Here is a 20,561-nt window from a genome sequence, read left to right on the forward strand (position 1 = left end):
GGATTTCTCCCCAATTTCTTAAAAAAAAAAAAAAAAGGTTAAAGATTGTCTTCGAGTGTGAGATCTACCTTATCAGAAAGGGAGAGTGTGATGGTAAAAAAATAAAGTCCTTGTTCAATAAAAGCGGAACCATCTTTTGAGAGTGTGATTTCTCTCTGACGCGGGAGGGAAAGCGGGACAGCGGGGCCCGTGACCCGGTCTTGACCTTTTTTTATCGCTTTCGCATCCGGAGGCGGTCGCAGTCCAGATCTTTTTAAACATTATTTCTACGCGAACTCCATTAGTTTAAGCTTTTGCTTCTGTTACCCTTTTCTAGCTATTAAAATTCTCTCTTAAATGGGATCTTTGACCCCTGCTTTATGCTACGTTTTACTTAAATAAAAACTTTTCTACCATAAGGTGAATGAGGGGGGGTCGAATATCAGTTACTGGTTTCTTTGAGTTTCCCTTAAACTGTGTTTTCAATTTTTTTATTACGTAATTATGATTTGAAGTTTTAAAAAATGAAGTGGTCTACTTCCTTTCACATGCACAGGAACTAAATTTCTGAAATGCTTTGAGTAACTGTTTAGCTTTTCTCCACCCAGAGCGTTGGTGGTGTGCTAGAGGTGGGACAGGACAAAGCGGAAGATGTTTCCCGAGTGAACATTTGGACGTGGCATTTATATATTGAGAAACGGCACAGTCACACATCGCGCAGTAGAATGTAGACTCTCCCTGAGGTCCCTCCCCGCCCCCCGCCATGAGTTTTTAATGTGACGCTGGGAGCTCAAGGGAATGGTAGCGCCTGGGTCGACTTCCCGCGGGCCTGATGTTCTTCCCCTTGAGATGCTTTGTATCCTCTGCTGTCGAACAAACCGGTGGAGACGTTCCGGGCCTGAGCACCACTTGGATGCCACCGTGCAGTGCACGCGGTGATAGTCGTGTGCATGGGGTGAAAATGGGGAGCGTGGGAAAAGTCTTTCAGAGAAGGAAGCCCTGAGCCAAGCACAGAGACCCGGAGTACAACTGGGAATTTCTCCAAGTGAGGGTGGCAGGGGCAGGAGGAAGCCTGGCAGGGCTGGGCAGCCTCAGGTGGTCTGAGCCCCAGCCGTGTCGGGGCACGGTAAGGGACGAGGGCCAGATCCCGGAGTGCTAGGGAGTCGAGATTTTATCCTGAATGGGGTGGGAAGCTACCCGATGATGTCACACAGGGAGATTCACCTTTAGAAATGGCCCTAGGTGGGAGGATGTGTTGGAAGGAGGCAAATTCAGAGTCCAGTGCTCCAGTTGGGAAGTTGCATTAAGAATTCAATGAGGAGCTGCTTTCTAAACAAAGGCAGGGAGAAAGGTGAGAAGGGATGACTCTGGTAGATTATTTGCAGGTAGAATCAGCAAATCAGTTTGCGGGTAGGGTAAATCCTGTGTACAGACCCACAAGGTGATGAAGGCTCTCGTCTGAGTCACCAGTGGAAAGTAAAGTGGATGAGAACAAGACTAAGTAAGGGATTGTGAGAAAGGGAGCCTTTTGGGTTTTAGGTGACATGGGCCCTTGAGGGATAGCCCTGAGATGCTGCCTGCACAGTGCTTGCTTTGCTGGTGGAAAACTGGGGTATTAACAAGAACTGGGGTGTCGACATCTCCCTTCCGGCTATTGCTTGCTAATCTGCCATTAAAAGAGGAAGAAAGTATTAACAAAGGAGCCACACCTCAAAGGTCAAAAACAGCCTAACCAGAAAACCCAGAATGGGGACACTGATTTTACATTGAACGCCGCCTCCTTCGGAGATGCCTCGTGTAATCGTGGCACCGTGATCGCTCACCTAGAGCACGGCAGCGCCTCCTAACTTGTCTCCCTGCTTCTGTTCCTGACCCCTGTAATCCACTGTCCACGTAGCAACCACCATCATCAACTTTTAAAAACAAATCAGACTGTATGAGTGGCTTCCCATTGTACTTTAAGATCTGGACTTTTTTGATTTGATCTTTCATTAACTTTATTGTGGTAACATCGGTTAATGACATTATATAATCTCAAGGTATACAACTTTAGAATGTGCCAACTGTATACTCTATTGTGTGCTCACTACCCAAAGCCTCGGCTTCTTTGTATTTGATCCCCTTTACCCTCTTTGTCCTGCCCGCTACTTCCCTTCCCCTCTGGTGACCACAGTCTGTTGTCTGTATCTGTGTAAAGTCTGAACGTCATATCGCAGCCTACAAGGCTTTCCGTGTTTTGGCTTCTTTCCTGCCTCTCTGAACATTCTCACGGGCAGGCCCTTTGGACTTGCCCTTGAACTGCCAAGTTTGGTCCCACCCCTGGGCCTTTGCACTTCCTTTCTCATCATGCTTAACTCCTCTAACAGATCTGCACTGTTTTCCTGCCCAGGCCGACTCTCACTCTTGTAATCATGGTACCCTGTGGTTGTCCATGTACTTGTTTGGTTCTTCCATGAGACCGTAAACTCGCCGAGAATAAGTATGTCATCTGTCTTGTTTGCGTCCCCGTTCATCCGCACACTTTTCCTGGAAGAGTAGTTCTCAAACTGCAGTGTGCATCAGAATTCCTAGGGGGCTTATGGGAACCCAGTTCGCCGGGCCCACCCCCAAAGTGTCTGCTTCAGAAGGTCCGGGATGGGGCCTTATCATTTGCATTTCTGTTAGGTTCCCTAGTGAGCAGATGCTGCTGGGAACCGTTGGTCTAGAACAGGAGGAGTTGGCCAGCTTTTTGAAAAGGGCCAGATAGTAGATAGTTCTGGCTTCGTGGGCCCCATGGTCTCTGTCACAACTGTGCAACTCTGTTGTAGCAGAAAAGCAGCCACAGACAATATCCAAAGGAACAGATGTGGCTGGGTTCCTGGAAAAGTAATTACAAAAGCAGGCAGTGGGCTGGATTTGGCTCCGGCCATAGTTTGCCGGCCCCTGATCTAGAAGATAGTCACTTTTGAGAACTGTTAACTAGAAGAAGATCAGTACGTGACTATGTGTCTGAGTGACAGACCCCTGGCGTTGTGAACTTCACGGAGTTGCGGAGGAGACAGTCATCTGACAGTCGCACTGATAGTTACACAGTACGTTTGTGACAGGTGACAGGGGAGAACCCGGGGTGCTCTGAAAGTTTCCCAGCGGGCACCTCGGGATGAAAGATGGCCTTTCCGCGCCCTCAACTGATGATCTTTTGTTTTGCTGAGAAAAAGAAGAAAACTTGCTTTTCTTCCCACTCCGGTTCCGCCCCTGTCCTGCATCCACACCCATAGGGGCCCCTCCCTCCTCTCCGCCTTGCTCCTTGCTCCTTGCGTCCCAGAGGACTTGCTGAACATTTTCCCCTCTCTTTTACATCAGTTTCTCTCCTTGGTTATCGTTCCTGTCGGCATGCAAGCATGTCTTCATTTCACCAGCTTCCAGAAGGTCCCCTGCTTCCTGTAAGCTGTCACGCCGTCTCTCTGTTCATTTATACAGAAATTCTCCTTGAGACAAGATTTCTGTACTGAATTTCTCACCTTTCAGTATTTCTTTTTATTGCCCCCATTCTTGCTGGCGCTCACTGTAGTCAGGCTCTTGTCCTTACCTGACTGAAGCCACTCTTAGCAGGACCCGGAGATCTCCTCAGCGACAAATCTGGAGGTGTTTTCTCAGTCCTCATCTTACTAAATATGTCTGGCATTTGACACAGTTGCCTACTTTTTACTTCTTGGGACACTGTGTTCTTTCGGTTTCTTATTTTCCTCTGACCTCACTGGCTGCTCCTTCGTGGTCTCTGTGGCCACAGACATTGGCTATTTCTGTATCTGTCCATTCTCCCAGGTGATCTGATGCATTTCTGTGGCTTTTCCCTCCATGCTCACACAGATGATAATGAAGATAATAACTCGTGTTGAGCATTTATTGCACCATTAAACCTTTTATGTGCATCAGCCCATTGAACCCTCTCTGTGAAGCAGATCTCGCCATTCCCGTCTTACAGCTTTCCTATCGCAGAGCTACCGAGGAGGGACCCAGGCCCAGTCTCAGGCGATCTGTCTGCAAACCACCACCCCGGCTCCTGTGTGGACTCAGATGTACTCTCCACCTGGACCGTGGCCCTGGCCTCTAGATGCAGACACACAGCCGAGACCTGATATCCACACGGCTAACTAGCATCTCACACTACACCGTCTAAACCAGAGCGACTAGCTCAGGCCAAAAATCCAAGAGTCATTTTCAGTCTCTCCTTTTTTGCCACTCCTCCCCATGATCAGGTCATCAGTAGGTCACATTTCCTCTGCCTGTAAAACATATCCCAGCTCCATTCCCTTTCCGCCGCCTTTGCCGCTGACACTCTGGACCAAGCCACCACCATCTTCCTCAGCACCTCTGTGGTGGCCTCGTGACTGCTGTCCTTGCTTCCAGGCCCCAGGCTGTTCTCCACGGAGAGTGGTATTTTTAAAACATACTACTTCCCACCCAAAGGCTGCTTTTAGAATAAAATCCGTAGTCCTTACCATAGCCCATAGGCCATCCGTGACCCAGCCCCTGACTGACAGCTCAGCTCTACCTCCGACCTTCCTGCTCCTCCACCCACCCACGCAGGTTTTCTTGTTCTCAGACACTCCAGGCTCCTCTCCATCTCGGGACTGTCGTACTTGTCCCGCTTTGATTGGGGTAGCTCCCCGCCCCCAACACACGAAGGTCTCAGCATGCTGGCTTCAGTTTCTGATTGAATGCCCTCTCTACAGAGAGACCTTCCCTGCCACCTAATCGGAAAGTCTCCTTCGCGTTTCCTCCCCGTTAGCCCCTAATACCTACCACCTGCCTTTGTTTTTCCTCGTGGGGCTTCTCTATACTGACATCAGAGCGCGTCCTGTGTCTGTCTGTCGTTTCTTCCTCACCAATAAGACTTCTGTCTCACTGACCCACTGTATTCCTAGCATCTGGCATGTAGTAGGGGTGAAAAGAGTATTTGCCGAGTGACAAAGTGGATGGACAGTGGTTAAGTGAGTGTGCCCTGGATGAGTTGCCTGCGTCCAGATCCCATTTCCACTACTTGCTAACTCTGACCTTTGGAATATTATCCTTAATTTCTTTAAGTCTTCTCTTCCTTTGACGTGAGGATAGATAACATCCTTCCCAGGGTTATTGGGGAGATTGAGATAATCCACGATAATCGTTAGGAACAGTTCTGGACGAACAGGGGTGGGCAGGTGAGAGAATGTTCTAGAGAAGGAACAGCCAGTGCAATGCCTTTGTAAGTATCGGGCATGTGTTAAACTGGCTAGGACTTTATAAACACAAAAGGCTACTGATAAATTATTAATTTTTAGTGTGCTTTCCATCATTTCCCTAGTTTTCACCATGAAATCAGCAGATCTCTTTATCCATTTGTTATAGGAAATTCCGATATTTAGAGTTTTTCTGGTGACATACAAAATGCCCTTATTGGAAGCTTATATGCAGCCTGGTTTGAGGAAGAGGAGGCCAATTCAAGAAATGGTGCTGGTGTTTGGACAACCAGCTGCCTGCCGATAGAAATGTTGCCTGACCAAAATACAGTTAAAGTTTTAGATGCATAGCATTATGGGAGATCTTTTTATGTCAGCTTTACTCCACTAACGCACAACCAGAGCCTTTTCTTAACTGTCAGAATCTCAAGATTCTGTTTTCACTGGTGCTTTGATCAGCTTATCAACCTATTCTCGAAGGAATTCTCCAAATTAAGCCAGTCGCAAAAAGCCAAAACTGTGTGATTTCATTTATATGAGTTACTTAGAATAGTTAAAATTGTAGACAGAAAGTAGGATGGTGGTTGCGGGGTGGAGGAACGGGGGGGGGGCGGTGCGGGGAGTGGGGAGTTAGCGTTTAATGGAGACAGAGTTTCAGTTTTACAAGATGAGAGAGGTTTCAGAGGTGGGTGATAGTGATGGTTACACACCGTGAATGTATTTTAAACCACTGAGCTATGTACTCCAAGTGGTTAGGATGGTACATGTTATGTGTATTTACTACAATAAAAAATTGTGGGAAAATGAAAGACAAAAAAGTCCTCAAGATATTAACATTTTTGTTCATCTGATAATTTTTAGGTAAAGCACCTATCTTTTTCTTTTTGCTGAAAGAATCCCATGTAATATGTAGTTTTTAGGGGGGAAAAAACTGCTCCCTTCCCGGCCTTTTATTTTTAAATATTTCAAACCTACCAGGAATTTGAAAAAAATACAATGACTGTTTGTATACCCACACTTATATATTTTTCCTGAATCGTTTGAAAGTAAGTTGGGGACATCACAACAGTTTACCCTTAAATTTTTAAGGGCATAGGCCCCATTCTGATTGGTTGAGTAGTTTACTCAAGATCAGAGTTAGGTTAAGCATTTTTGGTAAGAATGCTCCAAAGGTGACGTCGTGTTCTTGCGTTGTATCCCACCAGCAGACGCAGCAGGTCAATTTGTCCTGTAATGACAAAGTTTAATTAATGTCATGTTTCCCAGTTCTTTCTTTGTTATTAATAGGTCTCTAGGGTGACACTTAGAATTGTGTGAATAGTGAATAGTCTGTTTTTCATCTGCCTTTCACTCAGTTTTAGCATTTATTAATGATCCTTGCCTGATTCGGTTACTACAGCTGGGATTGCAGTATCGTCATTTTCTAATCGTCATTCCCTAAGAAGAGTTTTCCATTTTTCTTTTCTATCAGTGTCACTATGGATTCATGGGGCCTTTATATACTAAGAATGTGCTGTGTTCTTTTTCTGTTATTCTTACTGGCCAGTGGGAGTCTGTGTCCTTTTGAAATGTGGCCCCATTGGTCTTTGAGTACTTCCATGCTTCCTAGACCAAGAATATTCCAGGCTTGTCTTGTACTTTCTTTGCTCCAAACCTGGAATCAGTCATTTTCCCAAGGAATATTGGTTCCTTTTAGGGGTGAATGACATTTAGAAACCAAGATCTGGGTGCGAGGTATACTTAGAAAATAAACTTTTTAAAACATTGCCTGTCGTTTTGATAGTATGTCGATACCATTTAAGAGGACTTTCACATGTGTTTTGAAATGGTTTTTCATTCGGTCCTTCCTACAATCCTATGCAGAAGACAGGTCAAATACTAAAATCTTCATTTTAAAGAAGATGAAAGTGAGGTGTAGAGAGGGTTTAACTCTCCCAGGATTACAAGACTAGTAAGAGCAGGTGCCAGGAGCAAAACCTAAGTCTTTTACCTGCTAGTTCAATATTTTTCTTTTTTCTTTATTATTATTATTTTTTTAACAACAGTACTGTTTAGACAGGTAATAAAGCTGTGCTGCTGGCACTTGGTCACTGCCAACTCCGCCAAAGAGGAGAAAGCTTCCCTTTGAGACTAAGTGATAAATGACAGATGAGTCTTGAAAATATGTGCATCCTTCTTAGCATTGCCATTGGGAGCTGCTTTTGTAATGGAGTTTGTTCCCAAGGCTGTCATTGGTCCTTTGTAATGCTCGGAGCATTTGATTTGTGACTTGGAGAGCTCTCCTTACAAACAGGACGAGGTCAGACCTCAACCCTCTGTCTCGTAGTCAGACCTCAACCCTCTGTCTCGGGATAGCCTCTGATAAACTCACTCCCAGTATTTGAAAACGCTATGCTAATGCTACGATTTGGTATTATTATGTGAACATCTCTCAACCTTACTTGATTTAAAACATAAAAAAAAAAAAAAAAAACCGCAAGGTTTTTTTTTTCCACTAGCACTCCAAGGAACGTTTTTTAAAAGATATCCTCTGATGTCCCATAATCTCTCCCCATCATGAAATTTTAATCCCTCAGATGTACTGTTTACATACTGTGTATGTACATTTGTGCTTTGTACATAAAAGGATAAGTTGTTTTTTTTTAGTTCCTCAAGCTATTTTTTGCCCTCTTTGGGATAATATCATCCTCATTCAGAACGCATGGAGTAGATGGAGAAATGAAGGATAAATCTGACTTGTATTATAATAATATCTTTTGTATTATAATAGCGTATTTTAAAATAAAGTATCTTTCTTCAATAACTAAATGCAGCCCTAATAGCACTGTGATCTTTTAGTTGCCTGATGGCGAAACTCATCCCACAGCTGCGGATAGGTCATCCATAGGGAGCTTCAGAATCTACAGTCCTAGTTTTTTCCATCCAAACAGCTAGATAATTGGAAATGTTGCTGATACGGGTAAATTTCATCTTTCCCAGTATTGCTTTTCTCTGGAATTGCTTGATGCATACATGTACTGCTTAAATGTATTTTAACATTTAAGGGACACATGCATTTTTTCCCTCAGAATTCCCCCATTTTCTACCATAGCCCCAGTAAAGAACTCTTGAGTCTGAGGGAGTAGAGAGAGCGCCTTCCCCCATTACACACTATTTTGTGTGCTTTTTCCTTAAGTATTTCTCCGTCCGTCTGTCTGTCTGTCTGTCGTTTTTTTCCTGCCTCTGTCGTCTCCTTTTGTCATCTTTCGCTTTCTCCAGTCTCCCTGATATTTCTTTCCTTTTCCTTTCCTCCCCGCTTCCTCTCCCTCCTACATGTTGTCTCCTTTCTTTCCCTTCAGGACTATGAGAGTAAGTTGCAGGCCCTGCAGAAGCAGGTGGAGACTCGGTCCCTTGCCGCAGAAACAACCGAAGAGGAAGAGGAGGAGGAAGAAGGTGAAATCTAGACACTGAAACTCTCCCAAGTCTGTCTTTGGATCTGTGTTGTCACATGAGCCCTTTGTCCGTGATCACAGCTGGATTTGACCATAGTCGACCCTACCATTTCTTGACAATTCATGGTGCTAATTTACATGATTTTTAAAAGATGCTCAGTGCCGAGAATCCAGGCTGTATTCTCGGAGGTGGGAACACAGTCTACATATAAATCTCGTGGGCAGTTTCCTGATACTGTCCAATATTACTGTGTTTACAAAATGCATATATATTGCAAACAGCTTAATCTTTAAGATGTTCTGTGCGCTGGTTTACTGTTTACGTCAGAGATTTTCCAGTGAGGGCTTTGGAATATATTTTTCCAGAAGTTTTTAGCTGAATTAAGGCTTTGATGATTAATTATTGGCTTATGTACAGTATAAATGTTTGCCACATTTCACTTCACCCAACCTCTCAGTAATTTCAAGGCTCCAAATTAACTTTGAATGACATCTTAATTTATGTACTAAATTCTTTAAATATCTAGGTGAAATTGGACCTTTTTTGCCTTGTACTAAAAAATAAGACATATTGGAATTGTACCACATGAGTTTTTTTTTGTCTATTACAAGCTACACATTAGATGTATCTTTAAAGAAAGGAAGAGAAATCTGGTTTTTTTGATGTACTGTTTTAAAATAAACAGGATTTTTAAAAGTTTTCTAAAACATATATACTGCTTTCATAAAATCAATAGAACTTAGTGAGCTTTGCCATAAATAGAAAAACAAAAGCAGCTGAATGGAGAAAAGCCAGAAAACACCGTAACTTGCGAAAAGGGGCGAGGTAGGGGAGGGACGTCGTTCCGCGTCCTCGGGCGACCGCCTTGAACTGCGCTTCACCTGCTCTTTCCTGCTCTTGCAGTTCCCTGGACACAGCATGAGTTCGAGCTGGCGCAGTGGGCCTTCCGGAAGTGGAAGTCTCACCAGTTCACTTCGTTGAGGGACTTACTCTGGGGCAACGCCGTGTACCTGAAGGAGGCCAACGCCATCAGCGTGGAGTTGAAGAAGAAGGTACGGAGGGCGTGGGACCTTGGGCCACCTGGGGGCAGAGCTGAGCCTGTTGGGGTTCGTGGTGCTCTTCCCGAGTTAACCTTCACCTTGGGTGGGGCCAGCTGGGCTTTGCTGTGAAACAGGTTTCTGTATGCCTTTATCTCATATACGTGCCTGGAACAGAGTGGGTGCTAATTATACATTTGTTAAGTGAAATTCTTAAAATTACACGTGTTCTAGTTTATTTTATAAATAAGGAGATTGTATTTCTGACAAGAGCTGGAGAAATCTATTAGAAGAAATATGCTTCTTTTGGGTTTCTGGAAATCTCAGTCTTCCTTTAGTTTTTTACCATTGTTTGTACCGTAAGTCCTCTGTGCCCCCTCCCCTTCTGGGGTCTGAGGGGCAGTTCCGCGTGGTGGACAAGCCGGGTTCCGACCCCAGCTCTCCTAGTCGTGTTGACACCGGTAGCCCTGAGCCTCCACCCCCTCATCTACAAAATGGGCTGACAACAGTGCTTGCCTGCGGACATTTTGCCAGGGACAAAAAAGTGGGTATTCTGTGTGTCCCACTGTTTCACGGTCTCCCGGCTTCTAAGATTACGGAGGAGCGGGGCAATGTTGTGTAGCAGGTACAAGCAGACTCCCGAGCTGGGGGAAATTCATTATCTTCTCTTAGGGCTATATTCTAGTTCTGTAAAACGGGGATAAGATGTCTTCTTTAATCATAATGTTAACCACCCATCTCATTTTGTAATTATTTATCAGTTACTTCTCTCTTTAAGTAGACTAAATGACGGCAGGGACTGTGTCTTTTTTTTCTTACAGCTGTACATAGCATTTAATTTTATTGTTGGTGAAAACCTAAGGTGGAAGCGAGGAATTAATGACATCATGATGTAAAGCACTTCGAATACATAAACACTTGCAAGAGTAGTAGTTGTAATTCTCTGAATTTAAAATCAAAAACTAGGGCATAATCCTCTCCCCTCCCCCCATCATTAGTGAGAAACTAGATAGAGATGCATTCTTGGGTCTTTTGTATAAGTTCTACAAAAGGCTTCATTCAGTCAATCAAAATATATTTATTGTAATTTTAGTTTGTGCAATAATACCGCTCCAGGCTAGAAAAACAAAATGTTTAAATAGCTTGATTTGTAATTAGGATTATTCTTTATGATTAGAACACAAGTGGCCATGTTTTCTAGTTACTCACAAGCTGTTCGTTGAGCGTGTGCTATATGTTCGACTTCCTTTCCATTGGGCGTGATTATATGGCCTCACCTCAGAAGCTTACTCACTGCAAACAAAAAGGCCGTTTGTTGACGGTTTATTCTTCCCATTTAGGTGCAGTTTCAGTTTGTTCTGCTGACTGACACATTGTACTCACCTTTACCTCCTGAATTACTTCCCACTGAGATGGAAAAAACTCACGACGATAGGCCTTTCCCTCGCACAGTGGTGGCAGTCGAAGTCCAGGATCTGAAGAATGGAGCAACACATTATTGGTCTTTGGAGAAACTCAAGTATGAAAGCATTATTCATTAATCTGGTTGTTTTATTAAGGAAATAATTAATTGCTCAGGTGAATCCCCCAAACTCTCCTCCCTGTGCTCTCACCGTTACTTCCTGTTTTGTACCCCTGAATGCTGTCGCTGGCCAGCGACACCGTGATCCATCCATTTTCTTCTAAGGGAATGAATCCTACTCCGCAAACACCACTGTCATTTGTAGAAACAATGTAAATTTACCCTCCACAGACCCTCTCCCATTTTAAATATGCCAGTTTCATGATATCTGTTTATGTTTTGGTAGTTATTCATCTCTTCTGTCCTGGATCTCAGTATGACCAATGATAAACAGGAAAGTTATAATGTAGCTTATTTCGCATTTAGTATGATGAGCTATGTTCTCTGTTTAAGTGTATCCGAGATGCCATGCACCATTGATGTACACTTCTGTGACTCAGTAGAGGTTAGGGGCCATTCTTGACTTGATGGCTGATCTCTAGACTCGAACACTTTGGGTACCGTTGGTTTCTGTACTTTTGGCTTTCATTCTTTTTAATATCGTTTAATGGTGGAAGCAGTTTTTTTGTTTGTTTCATTTTGTTTTTTTTTTATATCTCGAACAGAAAATACTTCCAAAGTGACATTTTCATGTAAACTTGTGATGTTAACCCAGGACACTCTTTGTTTACTGTATAGGCAGAGGCTGGACTTGATGCGAGAGATGTACGACCGGGCGGGCGAGATGGCCTCGGGCGCCCCAGATGAGAGCGAAGCCGCTATGACCGGCAGCGATCCATTTTATGATCGGTTCCATTGGTTCAAACTCGTAGGAAGGTATGTGATGATTTTATTGATGTCTTCTTTTTAATAATGAATGATTCCAATTGTTTAAAATCTCAGCAGATTTTACAGAAAGACATAAGAAAAAGAGTATAAAAAAGCCCCATTTATAATCTCGCCCACTCACCCACAGCCACTCTGGCATTTGGTATATTTTCCTTCTGTTTTATACAATGTGCATATTTATTTTAAGTCTCATATTTTCAAGGTAATTGACAGTCTTCCCTGCCTCTCAGCTTGTTCACAAAATGTCTTACAGTTGAACAAGATAGATGTAAAAGGAAAAAACCTATGTCTATATCCCGCATAGGTTTTTGTATGACTTAAGAGTTACAGACTGCACCCTCTCTAGGATCCGAAATGTCCTCACTTTTTTTTAAAGCAATTCGTCTCACTTTAGTCTTTGCCAAGGGGGAATTAATTGCACTCCTTCGTAGTCCCCTTAAACCTCTTTTTTTGTATGTTATGTTCAACATTTAATGAAAACAAACAGCGCTCCTATGGGTCCATGTTGAGTTAAATTCTTAGGGGTTTAGAATTTAAAAAGCAGAGAAATGTAAGTTTTGAGCTGAATGATTTCAGAATTTGAATTGTTTTTCAATTGCAAAAACTTTCTGACAGTTTTAAAGGAACTGGGTAAAAAGTAGGAGCTGATGTCATCATGTTTTGTAGATGACGAAGTCTTTCCCGGGCCACTCTGATAGTGGAATGTCTTCAAAGAGACAAACGACCAAACACGTTTTATCCACGCAAGGCACATCCTTGCTTTGCCATAGTCCATTTCCTCCATTTTGTTTTCTGCTCCCAGGTGACATGGGAGTTGAAATAAAAATTTAATCCTCGTAATTTCACCTAATGTTGAGCGGCTCCTTTGAGGCCTGGCTGCTGATCTTCTGTGCAAACTGGAGAATATAAACATTTTACAGACATCATTTACCTGGGATGGTCTACTCATGTATTTCATTCGCTTTTCTTGGTCTGAAGGATCAGTCCTTGATCCCTCCCACCTGAACCAGATGATTTATGCTCGTTTTAGCCCTTTGTTTTTCCATTTGCTTTTACTGTGTCGATTCCTCAGTGGGTTCTATGCTGTTGGCACCTGTGGCTTCCTGTTTAACCAACTATTCCTCTCTCCTTGGCTGTGTCACTCGGCGTCTCACCTGGTGTCTAGCTCCCCCATTTTCCATGGCTGTGTGAATGAGCGCCTTGCCGACCGCACACCCTCCCCCACTTTTTCCACGGCCGATTCCGACATCACTGAGCTGGCTGACGAGCAGCAGGATGAGATGGAGGATTTTGATGATGAGGCGTTCGTGGATGACACCGGCTCTGACGCGGGGATGGAGGAGGGATCAGATCTCTTCAGTGACGGGCATGACCCGTTTTACGACCGATCCCCATGGTTCATTTTAGTGGGAAGGTTGGTGAGGTTACTGTGAGAAAGGCAAAAAGGGACCAGCTCTTGCTCTAAAGAGACTCCTTGCGCAATTTCGGATGATTACGCTCTCGCCAGTCCGATCCCTGGCGTGCCAGTCTGGCTGGGGAGAGCGCCCCCGGGCAGTGTTTGCGAGGCACTGCGCCTGCTCGGCCCAGCGTGCAGCAGAGTGTGACGACTCTACGCGGAGGACCCCTTGTCTTAAATGACCAGTAATACTCTTCTGAAAGAGGGAACCCCAGAGCAGAAAGTGATTAAAGCCAAAAATCGAAGGTCGCGGAGTGGGAGATCGTTATTGGGGTATAACATTTCCTTTTTGTAGGAATGTGGGTGTGGAGCTTAGGGGTCAAACCCGAGAAAGGGAGCAAGCCAGGTTAGGCCAAGGGCTTCGCGACACCGGCAGGAATCAGGGAGACAAAGTAGAATCAGGAGAAGTGTCAGCTTTATTCTTTCCTAAAGAAGTGTTATTCTTTATTCTTTAGTCTGTAAATCCAAAAAAAGAATCAGGAACTCAAAGTTTCCTTTTTGTCCGAAACCGATGCCTTTCTTTGGCCACGTTCCCTGAGCCTCTCTGTAGATCTTTGGCTTCTGCTAAAATTTTACCTATAGGTTTTACAATGATGAGTCTCATAAAAATATTTGTTGACAGCGTCAATAATGGCTAATTGTTCAACACGACTTGGAACTGCTTTGTGTTTAGCTCACCAAACCGAGGACTTGTGTCTGGCCCCATCTGTCAGTGGCACAGACCTCTCATGCACGTGGCCCTAACACTGGCATCTTTGTCCATGTCCAGTCTTCACGCTGCAGGAATTTTAATGACAAATTCACCAGCGCAGCACTCGCTGGATTAACCAAAAGTATCTCCAAGTTTTAAGGTAGTAACGTAGAAGGTGATCACCGTTACAGAAAGGGGCAAAATTAAAGCTTTACGGTAGACAGGTAAGCCTCAGTTATGACTGGGTTGTAATATTAGACAGTCTCTGGGTTCTCCAGCGGCAAAGAGACATTTATTCAGTTTTTCCATAATAATCATAAAGGAGTTATATGACCATGAATATTGTTTCCTGGGGTATTGCAGGGAATAGATGCCAAAAGTTTCAGAGAAGCTGGTCTCCATTACAGTTGAGGAAGGTATTTCCGTGTACCGATAGTGGGTCCGTGATGCTTACGCTGTTTTATGGCTGCGTGTGTCCTTCAGCACGTTTCCATTCTGTTCCGAGAGAGTCAGAAGTTAGAACCACATTTCTGCCCACAGATGCTGCTTGGTCCTAGTGCCGGCTGCGCAGCTTCTGACGTCGCTCACTTAAGCTCTGCACCCTCGCACAGGTAGCGGCACCTTACGTGGCACCGTGGGAAGAACACTGCTTTAAGTACCAGGAGGAGCCTGGGTCCTGACTTAGGACAGGCAGCTTAAACTGCTGCCTGTTAGCTTCTCACATGTAAAAAGAAGCGTTAGGTGGGGGAAAAGCGAGCCTGAGAGATCTTTTGTATGTTTCACATTCCGTCATCCACACTGGCCGGATGCATATCCTGGTTAAGAGTTCTACACAGAGGCGTTTGTATTTTGAGTCAGAATCTCATTTAATGTGGAAACTTACTGGCTTAAGCCAAACATTATTTTCTACCTTGTTTTATTCATTTTAATCCTAACAGATTTAAGTGTAGCTGTAAAGCCATCAGCTCTACTTGGATTTTCAACTAAAATGTTTATGGAGCTTTGGCTTTCCATTCATCTGGGTTCCCAGGCTCTAAAACTAACTTTGCCATTTCAAGTACGATGTTAGAGGAGGCGGTGAAATCGTGGCAGTCAGTAAAGGATAGCTCTTTATTTTCACTCTTGACCACATTTCTCATCTACAGACAAAATTAGCGTCACCTAGTTAAGTGGCAGTCCTTGTACTTGAGAGAGGAGTAGCTTCTTTCCTGTTCCCGTGACTCACAGAATTGGGTTTCCTCAGTGGGCGTGCAGTTGCAAATACAATTCACTTGTAAAAATGTTCAGTTTCTTGTGAAATTCTACTCGCAAGTTTTGTTCCTTGGCTGCCTCCAGTGAATTTTTATGTGAAAAAAGAGCTTGTCCCTTTAGCTGTTCTCTTATGGCATGCTGGGATGTTATAAACCATTCATCATAATTTGGGATGAAATGTAAAATATTTAAGCTACTCTTGTGGGTTAAGAGGGGCAAAAGATGGTAATTCTGTGACCTTAAGTACCTGAACTGATATTCTTTCTATAACTAGAACCATAAATATGCTGATTTTTCTCACCTTTATGTTGACAAATTTGTTTCCCGTTTTGATGTAACGTCACAGAACTTTCTGCTAATATGTCCCGTACATCTTCTCCTCTTTCATCCCTGTTCTCCTTCAGTCTGCTAGGTCAAGATACAAAGACTCTCAAGAATGCAGTGTAATTTTTACAATTCCATTTAAAAAAACTTCAGAGGAGATTTTTTTATACAACATCGATGCCCCTGCCACTGCCATAGAATTATAGAAGTCTCTTTTCTAAAAAGGAAAACCTATAAGAATACTTACGTTTTTCCGCATTTGGATTAGTCATTGCCATAGGCAGAATAGAGATTCTTGTCTCGAATGTGTACTCGCTCACACAGTACTTTATTGTAGAGTGTGTGTGTGTGTGTGTGTGTGTGTGTGTGTGTGTGTGTGTGAAGGTGAGATGCTTTGCCTTCGAGTGGTAAGCTTTTTTAAGATTAAAAACAGGGGTTCCTATTTTTCAATAGCTATTTTTAAGTATAAAAAGGTAACTATACGAGTACAGTTAAGAATATCTAAACATGTTCCATTTGGTTAATATCCATCATGAATACGGCTTTGAAAAATCACCTAGTAGAAAGTTGGATGGCTTTGCTAATCCATCTCTGGTGTAACCCATTTTTCTGGAAAATTACGTGTACTTGAAGATAGAGGACAAATCATTTTCCCGTTCAGTTGCTCACTAGTGCCCAGCTGGACCATACGTGGTTCCCGCCCTCGTGGGTTGACAGTCTGGTGGGCGAGACAAATTAAATAATCACATAAGTAAATGTAAGTCACAGTCGCGATGGCATCGCGTGGGTCCCGAGATCGTGTGATGTCGAGGACCTGTCATGAGAGAGCACTGTTTGGAGTGAGGCCTGCAGGCGTGCAGGCAGAGGCTGCGGGCGGCCGGTAGAGCTCAGAGAGGGCTCCAGGCAGAGGATGAGCCTGTGCAACGGTGCTTTAATGGCGGAGGCGCCGAGGCGGGCAGGCGTGGCCGGAATGCCATTCAGACGTAAGGGTGGTAAGGGTGGTCTCGTGTGTGTGCTGACTTTGGGAGCGACATTATCCATTGGATACTTTATGCCAAATTCTTAATCTTTAAACTCCGTCACAGTGGTTGATGTTTGAGAGTCTTGTTTGTAATTTTTTTAGACTTCATTTTTTTAATTTTCGTACACCAAAGCTTTAAGCCTCTGTTCTTAGCATTGCCCTCCCCCGCCTTTGGAGCAGACTGAAAGGGAAGTAGATCTCATTTGACCTGATTTAATGTTCACTTGCAGTTATTTTCGTTATATTTTTCATTCATTTTCATTTATGCTCTTAAAGTTTTAACATTTGTTTTTCTGTGATGTATTTTGTCTGTTCTCAGAATTGTTTTTGTTACTTTGATTTGAAATCCCAAGAATGTACTCATCTTCCTTTTCCCTTTGTTTTAAAATTGACTTCAGAGCAGGCAAAGAGGCAGACAGGCCTACGTGTCACGTTTAGTTATGTTTGATTTCTTGATGCAAATGTTTACTGTGTTGTCTTGTGTTGGGAGATCAGGACGTACGGGCGGGAAGGCAGGTGTAACAGCAGGGGCCAGAGTCTGTTTCCCTCCCTCCCCTAACGGGGGTGATAATGGGAATGAACTTTGTTAAGTTTGATCACCAGCTATAAAATAACGAAAGAAAAAAAGTACAAATGTGATAGGACTTTGCAGGTTCGTTTGGAATAGTGACTATTAGGTCTGTAACTTACCTTTTACATGTGCGTTTCTGAATTAGGTTTTGGACCCTAGGAGCAAAAGCAGCCCTTTAGGGGTTGGCTGTCTTCTTCTCCTTGGCATTTTTTGATGCCCATCTGGAGTCACCTGTAAGATCACTAGTCTGAAACTTCTGGCTATGTAGCCCCTCTGCCCATAATTATGAGTCACTTCGCTTAAAGATGATAGTCATTTCGTAGAGTAAAAGTAGAGACCCATAAAGCTGTGACTTGATATCTATTTTACAATTATTAACTGTATTTCAGTCACATTCCCCTGCCTTTTTTGTCTCCTGATTTCTGTTTTATCTGTTGGGGACAAAAACCAAACCTCTTTATAATCCCTTGCATTAAAAGGTGAAGCTCTTTGATGGGCTCCCTTCTCCCTGCCCTTAGCTGTATTCATAGAGCCGTATCTTGAAAGTCTGCTTTCAATTGTCACTCTTCTACCCACAGTAGTAATTGTTACAGGGAATAATTTGGTGTAAGCTGGTCTCTGTCAACCACGTTCCCAAACATTTGCATTCATTTCTATTTTATCTGTGCATAAAACACAACTGGAGGTAGTCTGAGAATACAGAACAGAGAAGTGACCTTAAGACAGAGCGTAGAAGCCAGCTCATGGTTTCGTGAAGATGTTCTGACGGCCACCTGACTGTGCGGTGCTCACGTGTGTGTCCCGGGTTTTGTCTCTAGGGCATTCGTTTACCTGAGCAATCTGCTGTACCCCGTGCCCCTGATCCACAGGGTGGCCATCGTCAGCGAGAAGGGGGAAGTGCGGGGCTTTCTGCGTGTGGCTGTGCAGGCCATTGCAGGTAGGTGACCCCTTCTCAAACAAGAGCTGTGGGTTCTCTGCCTGGAGACGGAGCAGGCCGGTTCTGCGTGGGCCACGCAGCAAGTAACAGCACAGAAGGCGGCGCCTTGTCTGGCAAGGAGAAGGCCTTTATTGTTTCCTCACCAACGATCGTTCCCGAATGTCAGAAGTAGGTTCTGTTTAGTCTGGGCTGTTGTAGAATAATGGAGTAAAGGGAATTCCTTTAACACGAAGAACAAACCTTGGATAATTTTATAAAAGTCATTTGCATTTTAAATGATGTATCTTAACTGCTTCAGAAGTAAGAAAGGATTTTCAGGACTTTTTTGTGCCTAATTTTCTCTCAGGGCACTTGTTCTAGACATTCTGTCCTTCGGCTGCTGTTTGGTAACACATGGATTGAGAGCCTGACGCTCCTCCGTGATCCAGCCTGCATTCTGAGGAAAGAATGGCCATTCCTAAATTTTTCTGTTTTAATTTCCAAACACTGTGCTGTGTTCAGTAACCTTTCAGCTTCTCCTCATGGATGCCTGCGACATAGTCACCAATGTCAGGTTATAGGAGTCTCCACAAGTACAGTCTAATATTTTCAGATATGTATTATTAAATATAATCTCACCAAGTGAAGGGATCAGTGTTTTCAGATATGACATTTGAAAAATAACAAGAACATAACTGATTCTTTACCGACTGGTCTCAGGCGAGCTGAGGAGGTCAGTAAGTTTATCTGAGAAGACGCTGAAGCAGCCCACGTGACTGCTGCTTGGGTCTCCTTCTTTCTTAATGCACAAGGGCTTTGTCCTTCAGTGTTGCCTCTTGTGGTAAAGTTCTGGGAGCCCAAAGGCTCCACTGCTTGTGCAATTTTATAATCCAGTGGGAGTCATTCCCTCCCTGCCCTGTGTGGAGTCTTGTTCGATCCTTGCTTATTGTTTGTTCTTTCCATTTAGCGGATGAAGAAGCTCCTGATTATGGCTCTGGAATCCGCCAGTCAGGAACAGCTAAAATATCTTTTGATAACGAGTACTTTAATCAGGTGAGAAACCTTCCAGAAAGAGGAAAACCTTCTAGCAGGAGACAGAAGTAGACAGCGTCTAAGGAGGGTGTTCAGCACTGGAGACCAGCTCCTCACCTAGAACGACAGAGCGGAGGCCACCGCAGCGCACTTAGTAGAACCTGGGACATGTCCGACAGTTACAGCAGCAGAGGGACAGGCCCAGCATTTGTGTGTTACCGTATGGCCCTTTCTCAGGCAGCTCTTAATCCACAGACTTTTCCAGTCACTGTTATCTGTTAGGCAAGTAAACAAAAGGAGCAGTCTGGGGGACACTACACTGTTATCCTCCTTCGTCATCCACCTCCCCCTGCCTTGTTTGCAGAGTGACTTTTCTTCTGTTGCAATGACTCGTTCTGGTCTGTCCTTGGAAGAGCTGAGGATTGTGGAAGGACAGGGTCAGAGTACAGAGGTCATCACTCCTCCAGAAGAAATCAACCGGATGAATGACTTGGGTGCGTAGACAGAGTTTACTATGACTGGGGACATTTTCAGAGGGGAAATATTGATCGTTGTCAAGGGAGATAGTCACTTTCATCCACCAGGAAGGGAGAGAACGCCCTGCTCTCTTCGAAGGGTGGTGTGAGCACTGTTTGAACCATGTGCGTCTGTTTGAACCCCTCTAGATTTGAAGTCCGGCACCCTGCTGGACGGGAAGATGGTAATGGAAGGCTTTTCTGAAGAGATTGGCCACCACCTGAAACTGGGCAGCGCCTTCACGTTCCGCGTCACGGTGTTGCAGGCCAGCGGCATCCTCCCAGAGTACGCGGATATCTTCTGTCAGTTCAAGTAAGCCGCCCCGTGCCTCCGCCACCCCAGCCCCTCACCCAGGTGGCATCCTTCCTGCCCCGCAGAGTGCTTGACACTTGCGAGAGACTCACACTCTTGAGAGAGAAACGACTAAATAAAATCCTTTCTTCACTCATGATGGGGGTGGGAACTGGAAATCTGTAGTGGAATGCAGCAGTTCATTGTGGGGAGGACTGGCCACACATCCTGCTGGACAGTTCCGTCGTGGACCGTCTCCCTCTGCAGAGCAGTGTGACTGCCCTCATGTGTCGCCAGTGCAGAACCCCAGGGTATGGACGCTGCTCCGAGCAGAGCATGGAGGAGTGTAGATCAGAGGTGAACTGGTGCCCGGGGGCCTGTGGTGGGTACAAAGTATGGTCTGGAGAAGAATGAGAAGAAAATAGAAAAGGGTACACGTAGCATGGAATGCCGCAGAGCCAGCAGTAGGTGACGTTGGTGATTTGGAACGCCCGAC

The 20,561-nt window shown here is 44.3% G+C and overlaps 1 protein-coding gene across 9 annotated transcripts in view; it reads left to right on the forward strand.

Moving 5' to 3' along the window:
- KIF1B (kinesin family member 1B) overlaps nucleotides 1-20,561 on the forward strand; it is a 120,936-nt gene that overhangs the window by 72,217 nt on the left and 28,158 nt on the right. For 7 of the 9 annotated variants that reach the window (XM_036228492.1, XM_016163590.2, XM_036228497.1 and 4 more), the window contains 9 exons: nucleotides 8,516-8,609; nucleotides 9,513-9,661; nucleotides 10,987-11,165; nucleotides 11,847-11,984; nucleotides 13,162-13,410; nucleotides 18,129-18,247; nucleotides 19,194-19,279; nucleotides 19,623-19,752; nucleotides 19,924-20,086. In XM_036228492.1, the coding sequence (XP_036084385.1) occupies nucleotides 8,516-8,609; nucleotides 9,513-9,661; nucleotides 10,987-11,165; nucleotides 11,847-11,984; nucleotides 13,162-13,410; nucleotides 18,129-18,247; nucleotides 19,194-19,279; nucleotides 19,623-19,752; nucleotides 19,924-20,086 (1,307 nt within the window). The remainder of the gene's footprint in view (nucleotides 1-8,515; nucleotides 8,610-9,512; nucleotides 9,662-10,986; nucleotides 11,166-11,846; nucleotides 11,985-13,161; nucleotides 13,411-18,128; nucleotides 18,248-19,193; nucleotides 19,280-19,622; nucleotides 19,753-19,923; nucleotides 20,087-20,561) is intronic. The other 2 variants (XM_036228517.1, XM_036228519.1) reach the window with 1 other exon arrangement.

Source organism: Rousettus aegyptiacus, unplaced genomic scaffold, assembly GCF_014176215.1.
Source record: "Rousettus aegyptiacus isolate mRouAeg1 unplaced genomic scaffold, mRouAeg1.p scaffold_m13_p_1, whole genome shotgun sequence".
In the NCBI taxonomy this organism is placed as follows: Eukaryota; Metazoa; Chordata; class Mammalia; order Chiroptera; family Pteropodidae; genus Rousettus; species Rousettus aegyptiacus.